General features: G+C 47.8%; 1 protein-coding gene across 1 annotated transcript; it reads right to left on the bottom strand.

Moving 5' to 3' along the window:
- Window positions 1–2,338: 2,338 nt before the first annotated feature.
- PSMB8 (proteasome 20S subunit beta 8) lies at window positions 2,339–16,485 on the bottom strand. Its single transcript, XM_081936747.1, has 6 exons — window positions 16,261–16,485; window positions 9,193–9,334; window positions 7,116–7,227; window positions 4,883–5,012; window positions 3,289–3,493; window positions 2,339–2,550 (listed from the first exon to the last, which is right to left on the bottom strand). The coding sequence occupies exons 1-6, from the start codon at window positions 16,411–16,413 to the stop codon at window positions 2,462–2,464; spliced, it is 831 nt and encodes a 276-aa protein (XP_081792873.1). The 5' UTR covers window positions 16,414–16,485; the 3' UTR covers window positions 2,339–2,461.
- Window positions 16,486–21,266: the final 4,781 nt, after the last annotated feature.

Consider the following 21,266-nt stretch of genomic DNA (forward strand, 5'->3'; position numbering starts at 1 on the left):
CCGTTAAGTGAATCACTGCCGTTGTTAAGCTCATTAACACGGTTGCTAAGTGAAACTGGCTTCCCTAATTCCCTAACTGGCTCGTCAGACGTTTGTGGGATCACATGATCCTGGTGCACTTCAACCGTCATAAATATGAGTCAATTGCCAAGTGGCTTGTTAGAGAGGGGGGATGGATGAGACAGGACTCAGGCTTCAGTGACAAACAACAGCTCTTTATTAGGCAACTACTCTATTTACAAATCCATCCCTGGCTTGTCTAAGAGCCTTTTTATCGGCTTTGAGTATTTTCCCACCGGAATGGAGGACCTTGGTGGAGCCTATTGCTATAGTTTCAATATGTAACCCCGGCTGAATGTTGATCCCATGGCCATGGGGATGTTGCAATGGTTGTAAGTGTGAAAATGGTCATAAGTCCTTTTTTCAGTGCTGTTGTAACTTTGGGCACTAAACCAACTGTTGTAAGTTGAGGACTATCTGTACACTATCTCGTGGCTTCCTTAAGCCAGGGTTCAGTGAAGAAGACACAACCTGTTGTTCTTCCAGCTGCCCTTTGGACAGTCATGCATACGATACCTTGGTCACCTCACAGTGGACAATTGCAGTGCAGTCTACATGGGGCTGCCCTTGAATACTACTAGAAGCTGCAGCCAATCTAAAATGCAGTGGCCTGGACAGTAACAGAACAACAGAGTTGGAAGGAACCTTGTAGGTCATCTAGTCCAACCCCCCCTTTCAAGCAAAAGACCCTACACTATTGTTTACAGATGGTAGTCGTGATGAAGCTCCCATAATTTCTGAAAGAAGCTGTTCCATTGGTTGATTATTCTCGCTGTCAGAAAATTTCTCCTTATTTCTAGGTTGAATCTCTCCTTGATCAGCTTCCATCCGTTATTCCTTGTCTGGCATTCAGGTGGCTTGGAAAATAGCTTGACCCTTTCTTCTGGCAGCCCCTCAAATATTGGAAGACTGCTATCGTGTCTCCCCTGGTCCTTCTCTTCACTAGACTAGCCATGCCCAGTTCCTGCAACCATCCATCGTATGTTTAGCCTCCAGTCCCCTAATCATCCTGGTTGTTCTTCTCTGCGCTTTTTCTAGACTCAACGTCTTTTTATAGTGTGGTGACCAAAACTGGATGCAGTATTCTAAGTGTGGTCTTACTAAGGCCTTATAGAGTGGCATTAGTAAAGCCTTATTAGAGGATTTAGAAGTGAGAACAAGAAGTGAGGAACAAATTATACACAATTAAAAATGCATCTTTATAAGCATGATTCTTCAGGGAGCCCTTTTGTTCTTTGATCACTGGCCAAGCCTTTCTTCCCCAGCTCTGCCTTCTATTTTTAAACATGGATTATTTTAAGTTGTGGTTCAGTGTTTCCTCACTTGCTTGAACTCATCAGGAGTGATACTTGAGCAATTTGCCAGGGATATCCTTGCGGATAGACTCTATGGAGGAAAACCCCTGTTTAATGCAGCTGGGAATGAGGGGGGCTAGTAGGAATAAAAATCTGAGCTCCCTCTAAAGATTCAAAGCAGGAATTTCCAATAATACCGATTTTATTTTCCACTATCCAAGTGATGTATTCTTATTCAGACATCTGTAGGAAGAAAAATCCGGTCTGGTTCCAAGCCGGGGGGAAAGCGCTGGAAATAAAATGGAGGCCGATTGGAAAGGACTCTGTTTATTGATGAGCAGAACTGACACCTGGGGCAGCTGACAAAATGGCTGAATGAATGGATGGATCTTGATAGGTTTCTGTGACTTTGAAGTTTGAGCTGTTTTTGAGATTGTGCCATGAAGGGGCTTTTGTGTCTTTTGCTATTTTAATGGTGGTGGGTTAATCCTATTATGTCCTAGAGGTTCTGTCCTGTTCTTAGAATTTGGATGGGGGGATGTATATTCTTAATCCCATCAGCTGGATCTGAAGATGTTTTGTCTGTGAACAGATTGGCCCAGTGGTGGGATTCAAATAATTTAACAACCGGTTCTTGCCCTAATGATTTCTTCCAACAACCGGTTCATCAAACTGCTCAGAAACTTAACCGGTTTTCCCAAAGTGGTGCAAACTGGCTGAACCACTAGATTCGCCCAGACTTCCTGGATGAATACAAAATATCCCCCTCTAAAGATTTCAGGCATCTGCTGGAGGTTGTTTTACTATGCAGGAAACGGGGGCTGCTTTCTGCCTTTAAGAACATGTTTCTCCATTTCTCTTTTGGGGAAATATAATATTCTGCATCTTTTATTATTACCCAAAATGTTTCATTCTCTGGGCAGGGGAGGGCTTCCTACACATCTCAAAAACTTTTAAATTACAAATCAGAGTTGAAAGAAAAACAAGCTTAAATGCGGTTTATTGTTGCCCCGTGAAAAGACAGTGGGGACGGTCCCCCATCCCTTTCTTCTCTGCCAGCCCTGAGTGTCAGAAGATCTCCTTGTGCCTGTGGTCATCTGCCCATCTCACTTCTTCTCCTCCGAATACTGGTGGAGCAGGTCACTGACATCCGTCCGCCCAACCCGGATCCAGCCATCTTCCTTCATGTGATACACTGGAGGACACAGAAATTGGTAGACAGTCAGTAAGGGACACTGCAAAATTAGCCTCTACACACGCACACAACCCTCCAATGCTCGGGGACACAGGATGCCTAAAGAACCCAATGGGTGCTTGGGCAACTGTTGTGGCCCAGCAGGAGCTGTTGCAGCTGCCACCAGACTCCGAGAGTGAGGGTCCCTATGAGTCGGCTCAGGAGGATGTGGAGGACCCTGGACAGGGTTCCGACTCTGAGCAGGGATCGGAGAGTCTGGTCGGCCACCAGGAGGCGCCTGAGGCATGGAGCAGCGGTGAGAGCCAGAGGAGGGGGGCTCCTGATGCCATGCCTTGGAGCAGTGGGGAGGAGTCACGAGACAGTGAGTCAGAGATAAACAGGGAGTTCCTGGACGCCCGTTATCGCCGCGCCCATAGACGCAAGGAGCGAGGGTGCAATTATCGGCGGTAAGGGCTCTCAGCTGCTGATCAGGAGACTCCTCTTCAGGCTATAAAAGGGTTGACTGTGCATACGCCCTTTGCAGCAGTCAACAAAGAAATCCTACAAGAAGTTTTGGTCTTGAAAACGTAGCAGGCTGGATAGCTGCTTTCGTGTCTTGTGTTTGTGAGCTTTGTCATGGTGGTTTACTGCCACGGAACTTTCTGTCTGTCTGTGAAATAAACCCTGTTAATTTGTATTGTTCTGGAGCGTGTTCTGTGTGGGCGAAGGAGGAAGGGGGGGCCAGAACAGGCAACATACTGTTTACTACTCCGCCAGAGTAGGAATCGCGGTGGGTGGCATAGCAGATGGCCCTTCGGCCAAGGTCGTAGGCCTCCTCCACGCTGAGGTCGGGTCGATGGCCGCTGTCCAGGACTCCGTAGGCGTATGTGTTTCCGCTTCCCGTGGAAAAAAGGGGGCCTTTCAGCCGGGCTCCTGCATCATCAATGTAGTACAGACCAGGGCCCTGGAAAAGGGAGGGAATAGTGACTCTCTGCAGCTCTGCCTTCGTTTGCTTTCCCTGAGGGACTGTGCAGCCCAGCCCTGGCCACAGAGCAGCCTCTTCACTCCTTGTTCCAGGGACGTGCGGTCAGGGGAGGCAGGGGAGGCAGAGCCTCACCGCTCTCATCATGAAAATAAATAAAAAAGGGAAAAGGCGCTGAGGAGCCTTCTGCACACGTGGTTGGGAATGGGACCGCTCCGTGGTCCTCTTCATGTTGACTCAGGAGTCAGGAATGAGGGGAATGGGACCACGTGTGCAGGAGGCTCCTCTAGCCTCAGCCTCCCTCCTGCGCACGTCCCATTCCCCGCCTTCCTAAGTCAACATGAAGGGGACCGCAGCTCGCGCTGATGACATCACCAGCCTCACCAGCCATAAACCTCACCGCACGTCACTGCCTTGTTCCAGATGTGACTGAGGGTTACACCCCAAACAAGGGCAGGACACAACCAGGTTTAACAGTAACCCACAGCAGTGGCCAATCTAGGCTGATCCTTGGTTGGACCCGATTAGTTCTGGATGGGAGACCACTAAGAGATTTCCGGGCTAGACTAAGAAGTAAAAGTAAAAAACAGAGCCGATTTGGCATAGTGATGAAGGCACCAGGCTAGAAACCAGGAGGCTGGGAGTTCTAGTCCCGCCTTAGCTACGACAGCCATCTGGGGGACCTTGGGCCGGTCACTCTCTCTGATCCCAACCCACCTCGCAGGGTTGTTGTTGTGAGGAAAATAGGAGAAGAAAGGAGTATTTAGTATGTTTGCCACCTTAAGTTATTTATAAAAAATAATAAATGGGGGACAAAACATTCCCAAAACAATCCAGAAAAAAAAAACCATGGCAAACCATTTCTGTACTGCTGTTAAGCTAGATACCTGGACAAGCCATCCTAACCTTTTAAAAAATCCTGTAACTCTCCACCCTCCGAAAACTGAAAAGGCTCACCCTTTGACTCTGGGGCGCATAAGGGGTGATCCCTTAGGCTGTATGTGGGCCCCACTTTTCACAACTCTTAGGGTATCAGATAGCCCCCAACCCTCTCTTCCCAATTGATGCCTAAAAACCCACCTAACTTTTGATTTTTTGCTAGAATGCTTCAAAGAGTCTGCCTTCCCTTCTTGTCCCCTTCCCTTCCCCTTTCTTTCCTCTCCCTTCCTCTCCTTTCCCCCCTTCCTCTCTCTTCCTTTGTCTTCTCTTCCTCTCCCCTCCCTTCACCTTTCCTTCTCTTTCCCTTCCCTTGTTTTCCTTCCCCTCCCCTCCCCTCCCCTTCCTTTCTCTTCCTTTCTCTTCCCTTCCCTTCCCCTCCCCAAGTCCCCTGGCTCATCTGTTCTCCCTCCCTCGCTCCCTGCCAGTCAATACCTTCTTGTCCCATCCGCACACCATGCTGCCAACCGAGAGACCCATGCCCCGGTACTCCACCAGCATGTTGGCCAAGAGCTTGGAGGCAGCCGAGACGCTGATCCGTTCCTTGTTCCGAAGGAAGTAGAGTCTGCATTGGGAGGGCAGAAGGGAGGCAGGGTCAGAGGAAGAGGGTCTGTCTTCCTACCCCAAGTCTCCCCCCACCCAGATATTTCTGTCTCTCCCCAGGTCTTCAGTCTCTGCCTGACCACAATGGACCCATCGGATTTCCTGTATAAGAGGAAGAGTCCCAGGATCCCTCTGGCTTTAGGCTGAGCCAAGGTTGCCCAGAGAGAGACCCAAAGCTTTGGTGGGCCTGTTAGGGCCTCCCTGAAGTTGCCGTCTTTAATCTAATGGAAGGGAAAATATTAAAGGCAACTGCAATCGTCAGATCAAAGGAACAATTTAAATTAGATGTCCACAGGTAGCCCTCGACCTACGACCATGATTGAACCCAAAATTTCAATTGCTCAGTGAGACAGTTGTTAAGTGAATTTTGCCCCATTTTACGACCTTCCTTGCCACGGTTGTTAAGCAAATCACTGTAGTTAAGTTAGTTGTTAAGTTAGTTTCCACAAGTGCCAAAAACGTTAACCATCACTGGTATAGGGTCTTCTATTTGAGCAGGGGTTGGACTAGATGACCCACAAGGTCCCTTCCATCTCTCTCTATTCCATTCCATTCTATTCTATTCAGAATTTCTATTCTCTTATTCTGAATAGAATAGAATAGAATAGGATAAGAAATAGAATAGAAATAGAATAGAATTAGAAATAGAATAAGAAATAGAATAAGAAATAGAATAGAAATAGAATAGAAATAGAATAGAAATAGAATAGAAATAGAATAGAAATAGAATAGAATATAAAAAGAATAGCATTAGAATAGAATAGAATAGAATAGAATAAGAAATAGAATAGAATAAAATAAATAGAATAGAATAGTATTAGAATAGAATAGAATAGAATAAGAAATAGAATAAGAAATAGAATAGAAATAGAATAGAAATAGAAATAGAATAAGAAATAGAATAGAAATAGAATAGAATATAAAAAGAATAGCATTAGAATAGAATAGAATAAGAAATAGAATAGAAATAGAATAAGAAATAGAATAGAAATAGAATAGAATAAGAAATAGAATAGAAATAGAATAAGAAATAGAATAGAAATAGAATAGAATATAAAAAGAATAGCAGAATAGAATAGAATAAGAAATAGAATAAGAAATAGAATAGAAATAGAGTAGAAATAGAATAGAATGTAAAAAGAATAGCATTAGAATAGAATAAGAAATAGAATAGAATAGAATAAGAAATAGAATAGAAATAGAATAATAGAATAGAAATAGAATAGAAATAGAAATAGAATAAGAAATAGAATAGAAATAGAATAGAATATAAAAAGAATAGCATTAGAATAGAATAGAATAGAATAGAATAGAATAGAATAGAATAGAATAGAATAGAATAAATAGAATAGAATAGTATTAGAATAGAATAGAATAAGAAATAGAATAAGAAATAGAATAGAAATAGAATAGAATATAAAAAGAATAGCATTAGAATAGAATAGAATAAGAAATAGAATAGAAATAGAATAAGAAATAGAATAGAAATAGAATAGAATAAGAAATAGAATAGAAATAGAATAAGAAATAGAATAGAAATAGAATAGAATATAAAAAGAATAGCAGAATAGAATAGAATAAGAAATAGAATAAGAAATAGAATAGAAATAGGGTAGAAATAGAATAGAATGTAAAAAGAATAGCATTAGAATAGAATAAGAAATAGAATAGAATAGAATAAGAAATAGAATAGAAATAGAATAATAGAATAGAAATAGAATAGAAATAGAAATAGAATAAGAAATAGAATAGAAATAGAATAGAAATAGAATAGAATATAAAAAGAATAGCATTAGAATAGAATAGAATAAGAAATAGAATAGAAATAGAATAAGAAATAGAATAGTATTAGAATAGAATAGAATAGAATAGAATAGAATAGAATAGAATAGAATAGAATAGAATAGAATAGAATAGAATAGAATAGAATAGAATAGAATAGAAAGAAGGGACCTTGTGGGTCATCTAGTCCTACCCCCCTGCTCAAGCAGGAGACCCTACATCATTTCTTTGAGGAGATGGCTGTCCAGCTGCAGCCCATCAAGCACCAGCATCCGATCCCTACCTGCAGTATTTGGCCAGGAGACGCTCCCAATATTGGCAATCGGCCGCAGAGCCAGACATGGTGCCCAGAAGGTAAGGGTTGATTTCAATCACCTTGTTGAACTGCAAAGTACCTGCGGAGGAGACGGAAAGGGAGACAGGAAGAGCAGATTAGGCCCACTCGAGCGCTGCTGTTGGGCAGATTTTACCCCACCACAAATCAGAAGGAACACAACCGTTTTCTATAAAAAGGCATTTATCTGCTTTTGCCAATAGGGAGTTAAGCTGCATCTGAGGGAGTGACCTACAGTGCCACAAAGCCTTTTCATAATATTTGTTTGCCTGGGGAAAAAAAACTACCAGGCTAAAGGTGCTTTTTTCAAACGTTTTTCCTTTGAAGACGTTTTGCTTCTCATCCAAGAAGCTTCTTCAGTTCTAACTGGATGGTGGAGGATTTCTTTCAGTCCTTCAGTTTTCCTTCAGGGCTCCTTCCGTTCAGTTCTTCAGTCTGACCAAATTTACTCAAAAGTTTACAAGCTTTGCAGCATCCTTCGGGCAACCAGCTCGTATTTATGACCCCTGGCTCACATGTGATCCCCTTTTGCGACCTTCTGACCCTTTCAGCGAAGTCCACGGGGAAGCCTGATTCACTTAACAACCAGGTTACTAACCGATCAACCGCAGTGGTTCGCTTAAAAACTGTGGCAAGAATATCTTCTCGCTCAATAAAAACGTCAAATTGGAAACCACTGTGGCAAGAAAAGTCGTGTTAAGGGGGCACAAAGCACTTCAGAAATGAGGTCCATATTGCCTGCCATGTTATACAGCAGAGTAATGGAATTGTAATAAGCATTAAATAGCAAGGATTATAACTAAGCTGATCAAATGTAAGCTAAGTAATGATATGGGAGGGGGGAAATGGAGGGGGAACTTGAAATATATTTTTAATGAAAAAAATAACGGAGATTGTAAAGCCAGAACTAAAAACTTGGGGCATGTAATGATGTATGTTATACAATATTATTATGAAAATAGCTGGAAATTGTAACCAGGCCCAGACTTTGGCCAAAAAATAAGCTTTGGGGGCGGGGATAAAAATGTAATTGCTATATATGTATACTTTGTTTTTTTTAAAGGAGGAGGATATATGAAAATTATTAATATGAAAGATGTTTATTGAAACGAAACTACTAATATCGTCAACATTAAATGGAGCCTGCTCAGATGCTGAAACATACAAGCAAGCGAGATGAAGAGAGTGGAAGAGAGAAGGGAGACAAAAGAGGGGGTAGAGCAGGGGGGAAAGAGGAGGAGAGAACGAGTGGAAAAGAGGGAGGAGAAGGAGAGAGGAAGGGGAAATAGAGAAGCGAAGGATGACGGAGGGAAGAAAGGAGGTAGGGAGGAGGAGAGAGGGAGAAGAGGCAAGAAAGCGATGGATAGGGTATAAATATGGTGTATGGCAGGGGTGTCCAAACTTGGGAACTTTAAGACTTGTGGACTTCAACTCCCAGAATTCCCCAGCCAGCCATGCTGGCTGGGGAATTCTGGGAGTTGAAGTCCACAAGTCTTAAAGTTCCCAAGTTTGGACACCCCTGGTGTATGGAAAGCAGAAGAGCAAATGTTATTCTTTGGGGGTTGATGGTAAGAATATTGAATAATGCAAAACTGTGATGATGTAAGGGTATACATGTAGCTATTTGTATAAAAATGAAAAAATGAAAACTTATTTTAAAAAATGCACTTCCCAAATGTCTTGCTTAACAACAGACATTTGGGGCTCAATTGTAGACATAAGTCGAGTACCAGTAAAGTCTCCCCAGGGGAGTTTTACTTCTCAGTCTACCCAGAAGAAAAAGCCAACAGCCAACAACAGGAGGACAGCCTGACTAGGTGGCTCAGTGGCTAAGACACTGAGCTTGTCAATCAGAAAGATTGGCAGTTCGGCGGTTCGAATCCCTAGTACAGGTCCCCTGCGTGAGCAGGGAGTTGGGCTAGATGACCTCCAAGGCCCCTTCCAACTCTGTTACTGTGACTGACTTGATTCGAATCCCCCCCCCCCCCAATCCCGCCCTCTTCTTCTTGAAACCAGAATTGCTCACTGATGTAGCTGCCGGAGGAGGCCCGGGAATCGGTGGCCACGATGACTCCGTGCTGGAAGGTGAAGGCCAGGGTGGTGGTGCCGTGGACTGGCTCGAACCGGGAGCCGCTGGCCTCTGAGAGGCTCTTCAGGACCTCGGCAGGCTGCAGGGGGGAGGGAAGGCGAGAAGGGTCCCGATCAGGAAGGCAGAGAACCACCTCCACCCCCGCTGCTTCATTCTGCCAGTGGGAAGAGCAGCTTCTTCTGGCACACATGCACAACCACACAGACCCACAATCTTGGCCCAAGTTCAGCCCTTCCTTTCCTTCTAGTGGGAAAAGGGTGGGAGGCAGCCAAGCAAAGGCCTCCCCAGGGGCCTTAGAATAAGGCCTTCCTTTTCCCCACCGTCATCCGGGTCCTAAAAGCTTTTGGGGGGAAGGGGATTTACTGCCCCAAGGAAGTGTGTGTCCCATTCTGGGCACCAGATCAAAATGGGAAGGGCGGGGGGGGGGGGAAGCTATCTGCATATGCTCAGATATACTTTGATGCATGTCTCAAAAGCTGTTCCTTAGGGGCACAGTGCCCTCCCTCCTCCTTTTGTCTGGCTGCACAATCACACAGACACACAACCTCAACCCAAACCTGAGCCACATTCCTCCCTTCCTTTGCCTTCCAGTGGGAAAAAGCAACCAAGCAAAGGCCTCCCCAGGGCTCAGAACCAGGCCCAAGCCCCCCTTTTTTCCCATCCCCGTCATCCCGGTGCTAAAAGCTTTTTGGGGGGGAGGGGGATTTACTGACCCTAGGAGGTTCATGTCCCATTCTGGGCAGTAGACCAGAACTGGAAAGGCGAGGGGGAGCCCTCTGCATATGCTCAGATGCCCTTTGATGCATGTCTCAAAAGCTATTCCTTGGGGGCACAGCACCCTCCCTCCCTCCTCCTTCCGCCCAGCCGCACAATCACAGACACACAACCACACAGACCCACAACCTTCTTTTGCCTTTCATGGGAAAAGGGAGGGAGGTCTGTTCGGGTCTCAGAATCGGGCCCCAAGCCACACACACACACACACACACACACACACACACACACACACACACCCCTTTCCCTACAGCAGTTTCTTAACCTTGGCACCTTGAAGATGTCCGGACTTCAACTCCCAGAATTCCCCAGCCAGGCTGGGGAATTCTGGGAGTTGAAGTCTAGACATCTTCAAGTTGCCAAGGTTGAGAAACACTGCCCTACAGTCATCCAGGCGCTAAAAGTTGTTTTTTTTTGGGGGGGGGGGTAATTTTCTGCCCCAAGGAGGTTGCATGTCCTGTTCTGGGCACTAGACCAGAACGGGACGAGTTGCGGAGCCCTCTGCATAGGCTCAGATGCCCTTTGCCGCACGTCTCAAAAGCCACTCCCTGGGTACACCTCCCTCCTTCTGGCCGCACAACCACACAAATCTCGCCCCTTCCTTTGCCTTCCTGTAGGAAAAGGGCGGGAGGCGGCTGTTAGATCTGGGTAACGAGAGACAGACTGCGGACACGAAGTGACTTAATAGCTCTTTATTAGTGATAGTAGTGATCCAGCTTGTTCGGTAGTCGGAGGGTTCCCCTTTTATAGGGATTGGGTACGCCCCTCGACCAATCAGAGGGATACCTGTTTCCCGCTGTAGGAGCGGACCAGAGGGAAGACTTTCCCCGATATATGTTAATATCTAACATCCCTCCCCTCCTAGATGGGACGTTGCGGTAGGTAACATAATCCTTTAAGTAGGTGGGTGTTTGTCTTGCTCGGGAGGAACGTCGTAGTTCGGGTTGGCTTGAAGTGGTTGCAGGACTGGTTGTGGGTTGGTTTGAAGTAGTTGCAGGATCGGGTGCTTTTTCTATTTCCCGTTCTGGAGGTCTTGTGCCTTCGTTGCTCGGGCGTTCAGGAGTTTGTTCGGTTGCGTTGTCTGGGGGTTGCTCTGCTACGTGCGTGTAGTCTTGTTCTACGCTTGGCTCGCCGGCGTCGTTGTTTCCTATGATGGGGTTTTCTTGTGGCTGACTTTCCGTAGACAGGAAACTTTCGTCTTCATTTCGAAGGTTGGAGTGTGCTAGGCGACCCCGTAGTTGATCGATGTGCCTTTTCCAATTCCGCCCATCTTCTAGCTCTAGCAAATACGATCGTGGACCCGTGATGCCAATGACCTTTGCCGGCATCCACAATGTTCCCCCCGTGTAGTTGTGAGCGTATACTGAATCCCCTACCCTGAAAGATCGGATCTTACTTGTAGAGTCTGGGGGAGCCGTGGCAGAGTAATTCGGGTGGAGCCGGTCTAGGTGAGACCGTAGTCGACGACCCATGAGTAGTTCAGCGGGGCTCCTACCCGTCGATGCGCTCGGGGTAATGTGTTGAATGAGGAGGTAATGGTCAATGCGTGTTTGCCAATCACCTGGACCCATCCTGGCGAGGGCCTCTTTTGCGAATCGCACCATTCTCTCCGCCTGTCCGTTTGATGCTGGATGGAATGGCGCGATGAGGGCATGCCGGATTCCCAACCCTGCTAAAAATGTTTCAAAGTGCATGGCCGTGAATTGGGGCCCGTTATCGGATACGAGGAGATCTGGCAGGCCATGGGTGGCGAAGAGTCGCCGTAGAACCTTTACGACTGCCTCTGCCGTGGTTGAAGTCATTAGGACTACATCTAGCCATTTTGAGTATGCATCTACCACTATAAAGAAAGTCTGACCTTGGAATGGCCCTGCGAAGTCGATGTGTATTCGCGACCAGGGTGCTTTGGGTTTCTCCCATTCTGTGGCGGGCGCTTCCGGGGGTGCTGGTCTCGATTCCTGGCATGGGTCACAAGTGGCCACCCACTCCTCTATTTCTTTGTCCATGTTTGGCCACCACACGTAACTTCTTGCTAACGCCTTCATTCTAACAATCCCCGGATGACCCATATGTAAAGCATCTAGTACATTTTTACGTAAAGCATACGGAATAACAACTCGATCCCCCCACAACAAACATCCTTGTAATACTGAGAGCTCGTCCCGTTTTGACCAAAACAATTTGAATTCCGGGCCCACATTTCCCTTTGGCCACCCCCTCCAAACCCAAGTTTGAACTTGCTTTATTAAATTGTCTTTAGAGGAGAATCTTGCAACATCGTAGGAAGAAACCGGTCCTGAATCCAAACAGTCAATGAGCAATACCGGTACTTCTGGAGTGGGGTCTGGCAGAATGTCAGGTAATGGGCAACGGCTGAGTGCGTCTGCGTGTCCAAGAGTGGAGCCCGGTCGATGTATCAATTTGTATGAATATGCAGCCAGGAAAACAGTCCACCTGGTCATGCGAGGAGAAAGGGAGACCGGAGTGGGGCGGTTTCCCGCCAAAAGTCCCAACAGCGGTTTGTGATCTGTGATCAGTTCAAAATCACGTCCATAGAGGTATTCGTGGAAACGCTTTACTCCCGCGACGGCAGCCAGCGCTTCCCTGTCCATTTGGCTGTAATTCCTTTCGGCCGATGAAAGAGTCCTGGAGTAGAACGCGATGGGTGCTTCTTTTCCGTCGGGCATCCTGTGGCTGAGGACTGCTCCAACACCGAAAGGTGATGCGTCGCAGGTCAATACCAGCGGTAGGGTCTGGCTGTATTGAACAAGCAGTGAGTCAGTGGTGAGCAGGCGCTTTACCCCGGCGAAAGCTGCAGCTTCTGATCGTCCCCATTTCCATGGTGCGTTCCTCTGGAGTAGACGGTGTAGTGGCTCAGCAACGGTCGCTTTCTGCCTCAGAAAAACGCTGTAGAAGTTAAGTAATCCGAGGAAGGCCTGCAACTCGGTCTGATTTCGTGGTGTGGGGGCGTCCTGGATCGCCTTAATTTTCTTTGAAGTGGGGTGTATTCCCTGACCATCGATTCTATAACCCAGGAATTCTACGCTAGGCACGTTAATTTGGCATTTTTCTTTTTTAAGGCGGAGACCCTTTTCTCTGATTCTGGCCAAAACAGATCTGACTCTTTTGTTTAATTGCTCCTCGTTTGCAGCTGACACCAAGATGTCGTCAAAATAGGGGACGACTCCTGGTATCCCTTGCAACAGTCGTTCCATGACGCTCTGGAACAGTCCTGGGGCAATGCTTACGCCAAATTGTAGCCGGTTGCATTTGAATGCTCCTCTATGCGTCACTATAGTTTGGGCCTCCGCTGTGGCGCTATCAACTGGCAGTTGCTGGTAAGCTTGTGCCATGTCTAACTTTGCAAATACCTTTCCTGGTCCCAACGAGTGCAATAAGTGTTGTACTACTGGCACAGGATATGCGCTCTGTTGTAGCGCGACATTAATTGTACACTTATAGTCCGCGCAGATGCGGACTGATCCGTCTGGCTTGACTGGGGTCACGATGGGCGTTTCCCAGCGCGCGTGATCTACCGGCTCAAGGATTCCTTGCTCCACTAACTTATCTATCTCTTTGTCTATTTTAGGGCGGAGTGCAAAAGGCACTCGTCTTGGTTTAAGTCGGATTGGCGCCACTTTGGGGTCTAAATTGAATGATATTGGTTTACCCACATACTTACCAAGACCGGGGCTGAACACGTCCTCGAATTCCTTAAAAATCTGTTCAGCGCTGCTGTTTCTTACGGCGTTGATCCCGGTGACTTCTAACCCCAGGGCTTCAAACCAATCAAGCCCCAGAAGGTTCTGCAATGGCGCGCTGGCGATGGTCACGGGCAGCTGGGCTTCGATGTCCTTGAAACGGATGTGGAATGTGCCTTGGCCCACGATGGGGACTTGGTTCCCCTGGTAGTCTCGTAGCAGGACGTCTGGGGCGTGTAGTTGGCTCTTTCTGAGGCTAGGGATAGCCTGCTTCATGGATGCCCATGAAATGATCGTCAGGGTTGATCCTGTGTCAACTTCTAGCTCGCAGGGTGAGCCCTCCAAGAGGACTGTGACTCTCAGCCTTTTTGGCCGCTTAGGGCGGACCTGATGTATTGTGGTGAGATACGTTCGCAACTCCTCTCTCTGGGTCAACTCTATCTCACCGTCAACATCCTGAAAATACTCTCGTTGAGCGTCTTGATAGAACGCTCTTTCAGCTCTTTGTGTGTATTCTCTCTGGGGATACGCTCGCTCACTTTCTTGTGAGTAATCTCTCTGGGAATACGCTCGTTCAGCTCTTTGGAAATTTTCTCTCTGGGTAAACACTTGTGGATTTCTCTCTGGGCGCCCTTTTTGGTTTCGCCAAGCCCCTGGGTTGGGCTTCTGTTGGCGGTACATGGGTGGCTGCCGTGAGGCAGGGACTCCGCTCCGGCACACTCGTGCGATGTGCCCAAGTTTGTTGCAGTGCGAACAAACAACGTTCCTGAACCTGCAAGTAGACCTGGGGTGATTCCCTCCGCAGCTTGCGCAGGGCGGCAAACGGGATCCGGGTCTCCCCCCAGGCCTCAAGTGACTGCTCTCCATTAGGTGACTGTCCTCGAACTCGGGATTCTCGTAGTCGGGGCTTGTGTCCTCATAGTGAACTCTGGTTTGTCTCGGTGCTGGCTGGTATGCGCTGGCCCCTCGTTGTATGGTCACCGCTGATTTCTCCGCTGATTCTGACGCTCTTGCTTCGTTTAACGCTGCCTGTAGGGTTAAATTCGGGTTTGCCAACATCTTCTTTTGCAACGAAATGTCTCTTACCCCACAGATGAGCCGCTCTAAGATGTGCTCTTCCAAATCTCTGTATTCGCAGTGAGCTGCTGCTTTTCGTAGGGCTGCAACATATTGATTGATTGATTCTCCCGCCTTCTGAGTCCTCATGTTGAATTCCTTGCGGCAGACATGGCGGGAAGATTTTGGCGCGTAATGAGTTTGCAGAGTTTGTTGCAACGTCGTCCACGATACTGCCTGTATTGGAGTAGGCGCAGTGAGGTCTCTGGCCGTATTGAAGACTTCCTTCCCGCAGTAGCCGAGGAAGATGTTTTTCTTCCTCGCATCGGTGATCCCCGTGTATTCGTTTGCTTCGAGGAAACACTCGAAACGAATCATGAAAGCTTCCCATTCGTCGTTTTCTGGGTCGAAAGGAGCGGGGGGAGCATGCATCGCCATCTTCTCAGTTTGAATTTGCCGCGCTGCGGTGATCTGAGATGGCTGTCGGAATTGCTGCCGAATTCCTGGGCTGGATCAAATCCGGAGATTCTGGAGTAGCGTTCTTCGTCCTATCTGTCTCTCAATCCCACCTTCGTCGCCAATGTTAGATCTGGGTAACGAGAGACAGACTGCGGACACGAAGTGACTTAATAGCTCTTTATTAGTGATAGTAGTGATCCAGCTTGTTCGGTAGTCGGAGGGTTCCCCTTTTATAGGGATTGGGTACGCCCCTCGACCAATCAGAGGGATACCTGTTTCCCGCTGTAGGAGCGGACCAGAGGGAAGACTTTCCCCGATATATGTTAATATCTAACAGCGGCAGAGCAAAATCCGTTCCGGGGCTCAGAATCGGGCCCCAAGTCTGCCCCCTCCTCCGCCCCCCCCCTGTCATCCGGCCGCTAAAAGCTTTTGGAGGAACTTTTTTCCTCCAGAGAAAACTGCTGCCCGGAGAAAGTCGATGCCCCATTCTGGGCATCAAGCCAAACAATGCGGGCAGGGGACGAGCGAGGAGGGGAGCACTCTCTGCATATGCTCAGGTGCACTTTGCCCCACGTCCCAACAGCCATTCTGTGGGTGCGCCCTCTCTCTCTCTCTCCTTCTTCCGCACAACCACGCAGACCCATAACCTTGGCCCAAACCTGAGCCAAGATCGACCCTTTCTTTGCCTTCCACGGGAAAAGGGCGGGGGGCGGCCCAGCAAAACCTTCCCCGGGACTCAGGATCCAGCCCACGTCCCGTCCCGTCCCTTTCCCCCTCCCCCCCACTTTGCCCCATCGTTTAAAGTTTTGGGGGGAATTTCCCTCCGGAGAAAACTGCTGCCCCGAGAAGATTGACGTCCCATTCTGGGCACCGCGCCAAACAGTCCGGCGAGGGGGGGGGGTGGCACTCTGCATGCGCTCAGATGCACTTTGCTCCACGTCTCACCATCCACTCTTTGGCTGCGCCCTCCCTCCGTCCCTCCCTCTATCCGCCCGGCCGTTCCCGCGGCCCCCACCTGCATCCCCGGGAGCACCGCCATCTGGGGCTCCCGCACCCCGAAAGCGTAGTGCGAAAGCCCTTCGCGGGGTCCGGCGGCGGCCGCCCCTCCCGCCAGAGGCGAGTCCCAGTCGCCGCAGCCAGACAGTCCGCAAACATCCAGCAGCGCCATTGCCGCCGCTTCCTCTCCGGCGCGGCGAAAGCGAAAGCGGCACTTGTGGGGCTCCGCCTGTCCCCTTCCTCGCCCCACGCGTGGGCCGGGCAAAGGCGCCCTTGGAGAGGCGTGCCTAAGGGGGGGGGGAAGGACGCTCCCCACCCGCGGTCCTTGGCGGGACAGGGCCGCCCACGTCCACAAGCAGAATGGAGATGGAGGGGGGGCGAGGGACTTAATATGAGGGGTTCCCCGTGGGGGAGGGGGCGATGCTGAACCCCGCAGTTGCCTGCTTGCCCGCGCTTTGAATCCAGGCAGATCCTCACGTGTGGGGTCCTTGATCCTCTCTGGGCTTCCTTGTTTCCTTGCAGACGTTTTATGACCCAACTAGGTAACATCATCAGTGCTGATAAGGAGTGGGGTTTGCTCTCCGTTTATATTCACATTATATTGTAGCTCGGGGTTGACTTCAGGGGTCCTTGGTCCTCTCTGGACTTTTTTGTTTTCTTGCAGACGTTTCATGACCCAACTAGGTAACATCATCAGCGCTCGTAAGGAGTGGGCTTTGCTTTCATGTTTATATTCTGGTGGCTTGACTGTCTGTATGGATCCTCACGTCTGTCAATTCCTCCGGGTCGGGAGTCAGTCCTGCAGACGCGTCTGAGAGGGCGGGAGGCATGTGATCCTGCTCTGTCAGCGCACCATGGACTTTCTAGTCCAACCCATCTGGAAATGGCTGTTGTGGGCTTTAGCCACACAACCTGAGTTTTGACGGAGGGGCGACTAGCTCATCTCCCGCATCCCCGCATCTTTCCCGACCCCGCAAGCACAGCTTTGCTTGTGGCAGGAAAGAAGGAAACGTATGTCGTTCACACGAAGCACCACGAATAGAGTTGATAATTCGCAAATCCTCCATCACTTTAAAGCGGCGGCGATTATCTCGGGGTCTGAAGAGTGGGGGGGGGGGGGCGCCCATTCTCCAGTCTCCGTCACAAAGCAGGGGATCGATTGAGGGATCAATCAGAGCAGAGCTGGAAGGGACCTTGGAAGTCTTCTAGTCCAGCCCCCTGCCCAAGAGGAGACCCTATCCTTTCAGACACGTGTCTGTCCAGTCTCTTCTTAAAAACCTCCAGTGATGAAGCGTACAACTTCTGGAGGCAAACTGATCGATCGATCCACTATCGATTCCACTATCTATCTATCTATCGAGCGATAGATTCATTGATCGTGTGCCGTTATTATCGACCCTTATCGACCGCACAGACTTTCTCCAAGTCAATCTGTCCCAAGCCAAGTGCTTCAACCCTTCCCACGACTTTCATTAGTTCCCCCCCCTTTTTTTTCTGAGTATCGTCCTCTTTCCTAGAAAAAGCAGAGATTCCCGCCACTGCCGCTCGTTGCATCTCTCCCCCTTCAGGGGGCGCCACTAAGCTTCGCCACAGTTGGCCGGGGAAATCCCCGCTCGCAGTCAACCTCCGTAAAGGAAGTTACTTAGCAACTGATGACGCGAGGACATTCTCTTCAGCCGTTGGCTGCGTGGTCCCATACTTGGGTTTTGCTGGGTTTTTTCTCGCTGGCCGCGGAAGAAGTTCACATTTAGGAGGAAGAAACAACAATAATCTGCGCTTTGCTGATAACGCTACCCTGATAGCCAAAAATGCAATTGATCGGCGAACTCCGGTAATAAAAGTCAAGGTCAAAGTTAATATGCTGAAAAAACAAGATTAAATGTATAGGTAAAGGTAAAGGTTCCCCTCGCACACATGTGCCAGTCGTTCCCGACTCTAGGGGGCGGTGCTCATCTCTGTTTCAAAGGCGAAGAGCCAGCGCTGTCCGAAGACGTCTCCGTGGTCATGTGGCCAGCATGACTCAAAGCCAAAGGAGCACGGAGCATTGTTACCTTCCCACCAAATTTTTCTACTCGCATTTTTACATGCTTTCAAACTACTAGGTGCGAGGATGTGTGGTCGCTTTTTCCTTTCTGGGTTTTATTATTTTTTAAATGTATTTGCGATTGTGGTGACACACAGACAACAACATATACTGTATGCCTGCGGTACCTTCCCTTTGTGTCCTGATCAGTGCACAGTTGAGGACCTCACGGCAGTGTGACAAAAGTTAATTCATGTTGCTAGTGTCTGGGTTAGACCTGGTTAACTTGTCCATATTTTAAAGGTAAAGGTTCTTCTTGCACATGTGCTACTCGTTCCCGACTCTAAAGGGCGGTGCTCATCTCCATTTCAAAGCCAAAGAGTCTTCACGCTCTCTGAAGATGTCTCCATGGTCATGGGGCTGGCATCCCTGAATGCCAAAGGCGTAGAGAACGCTGTTGCCTTCCCACCAAAGGTGGTTCCTATTTTTCTACTTGCATTTATTTATGTGCTTTCAAACAGCTAGGTTGGCAGAAGCTGGGACAAGTAATGGGACCTCACTTCGTTACGTGGCGCTAGGGATTCGAACCGTCGAACTGCCAACCTTTCTGATTGACAAGCTCGGCGTCTTAGCCACTGAGCCACCGCATCATCAAAGTAATAACAATGGTCTGGAGCACCAGAAGGAATAATGAAGATATTGAAGGGGTGAGCAGTTTCTGCCCCATACATCCCTTCAACCGATCCGCTCTCACAGAGAGGGGCTCCTCCGGGTGCCGTCCACGAGGCAGTGCCAGCGGGCGACGCCCAGGAGTAGAGCCTTCTCTGTGATGGGCCCGACCCTCTGGAATGACCTCCCCCGTGACATCAGAACAACCATTGATCTCCGCTCCTTCCATAAGATGCTCAGGACCCACCTGTTTAGTTTAGTGGGCCTGGCCTAATCCCGATCTAGTCCCTCAATTCTGTACTTTTAAATTTTGGGGGTTGTTTTAAGCTGATTTTTAACTTTTATTACCCTGTACAGCTCTACTGTTTAATTGGTTTTTAAGTGTATCTATTTTATAGTAGGTTTTAATCTGGTGTCTGTACACCGCCTCGAGTCCCTTCGGGGAGAGGGGGCAGTCTATAAATTTAATAAAATAAAAAATAAAATAAATAAATTTTTATGGTCAACCATCAAGAGTAAAAGAAGAAACACCCAGGAGTATAGCTCAGACTAGCACTTGGTAAAGCAGCCATGAATGAAGGCCATGGAAAAGATATTCAACTGTGACGTGCGGTCAGGGGAGGCAGGGGAGGCAGAGCCTCACCGCTCTCATCATGAAAATAAAAAAAAAGGGAAAAGGTGCTGAGGAGCCTTCTGCACACGTGATCCAGGAATGGGACCTTGTGTGCAGGAGGCTGCTCTAGCCTCAGCCTCCCTCCTGCACACGTGGTCCCATTCCCAGCCTTCCTGAGTCAACATGAAGGGGACTGCGGAGTGTGAGCCATGGTCCCGCGGAGCGTGCTCCATGGTCCCCTTCATGTTGACTCAGGAGTCAGGAAGGAGGGGAATGGGACCACATGTGCAGGAGGCTGAAGCTGCCTCAGCCTCCTGCACACGTGATCCCATTCTCCGCCTTCATGAGTCAACATGAAGGGGAGCGCGGCTCGCACTGATGACGTCATCAGCCTCACCAGCCATAAACCTCACCGCATGTCACTGACTGTGACGATGTGTCTATACCGAGAAATTGCAGAATTGTTCAGGTCTTGGTCTTCCCTGCGGCCTTCTGTGGAAGCTAAGGTTGGACTTTGAAGAAGCAGGATAGGAAGACTAGTGATACGTTTGCTTTTTGGAGAAGACTCCCCAAAATATCTGGGACAATAAAGAAAACAAACAGATGGATCACTGAACCAATAAGACTCAATCACATTAGTGATGGGGCACCTTTGGAGATTTAAAGGATTATCCTGGAGAAAATCTACATGGTTTCTAAGAGTTGATTTGATGGCACATATAATCAATCATTCAATCAATAACTCAGTACATCACCCAACTGCCACTTGCTATAAGCTTGCTGTATTCAGTTATTCCTTCTGAATGCTTTTATTTTAAAAAATGAATTATAGTTTTATAATTATAAGCAGTTATTCCATGTTTTTTTTCAAAAAAACATTGAATTATAGTTTTATAATTATAAGAAGCAGTTATTCCTTCTGTATGCTTTTATTAAAAATGAATTATAGTTTTATAATTATAAGCAGTTATTCCCTTTATTTTTTTAATTGAATTATAGTTTTATAATTATAAGAAGCAGTTATTCCTTCTGTATGTTTTTTCAAGTGTATGTGTGTGTAATATATATATATATTTTCTGTTGGAAGCCTTTTTTGCTGAACACTTTTCTGGCTCAATCTATACATTACAGCACCTTTGCATATTATGTCTGGCATCCATATAACGGCTATCCAGAAAACAAAGTTCACTCAGTTGCCGGAACTCTTATCCCAGGAGGATTTCTCCATCCTATAGCAATGAAGGGCCCAAATATTCAAGGCAAGGATCTATTTATCATCAGCAGGCAGAAAACACAAGAATTATGTTTGATTTCAAGGGTTCGGAAGGAATACCGGTGGTTCTCTTTTAACAACCACTTTCAGCAACTGTTCAACTTTATGATGGGGCTGAACAAACCATAGTTACGACCACCAGTCCTTGTACCTGTGGCCATGACAGCATCCTTGTGGTCATGTGATCATGATCTGGGACCTTCCCTGCCAGTTTCCAACAAGCTAAGTCAATTGGGAAGCCAGCAGGAAGTCGCATATTGTGGTCATATGAAGTTTTCATTTAACAACCTGCCCTGGGCTATCGGATCTGCCACCACTAAGCAACCGAGTCACGTGGTTTCTCCATTTACAATTGGTGTTAAGCTTAAGAATGGAAAACTACCTGTATCAAATTTCACAGAACATGCCCTAAAAACGGGATGGCGAACCTATGGCACACATGTCACA

This window comes from Natrix helvetica (assembly GCF_964273705.1).
Source record: "Natrix helvetica genome assembly, chromosome: 1".
Lineage (NCBI taxonomy): Eukaryota > Metazoa > Chordata > Lepidosauria > Squamata > Natricidae > Natrix > Natrix helvetica.

Bases quoted from the DNA above. Each gene is read 5' to 3' on its own strand.
- PSMB8 (XM_081936747.1), bottom strand. From the start codon at position 16,413: ATGGCGCTGCTGGATGTTTGCGGACTGTCTGGCTGCGGCGACTGGGAC. The intron at 7,228-9,192 runs GTGAGCAATTCT...TCTCCTCCGCAG, and splicing joins CTCCTCCGGCAGCTACATCA to GTACTTTGCAGTTCAACAAG. The intron at 5,013-7,115 runs GTAGGGATCGGA...CTCCCAATGCAG, and splicing joins CTCCTGGCCAAATACTGCAG to ACTCTACTTCCTTCGGAACA.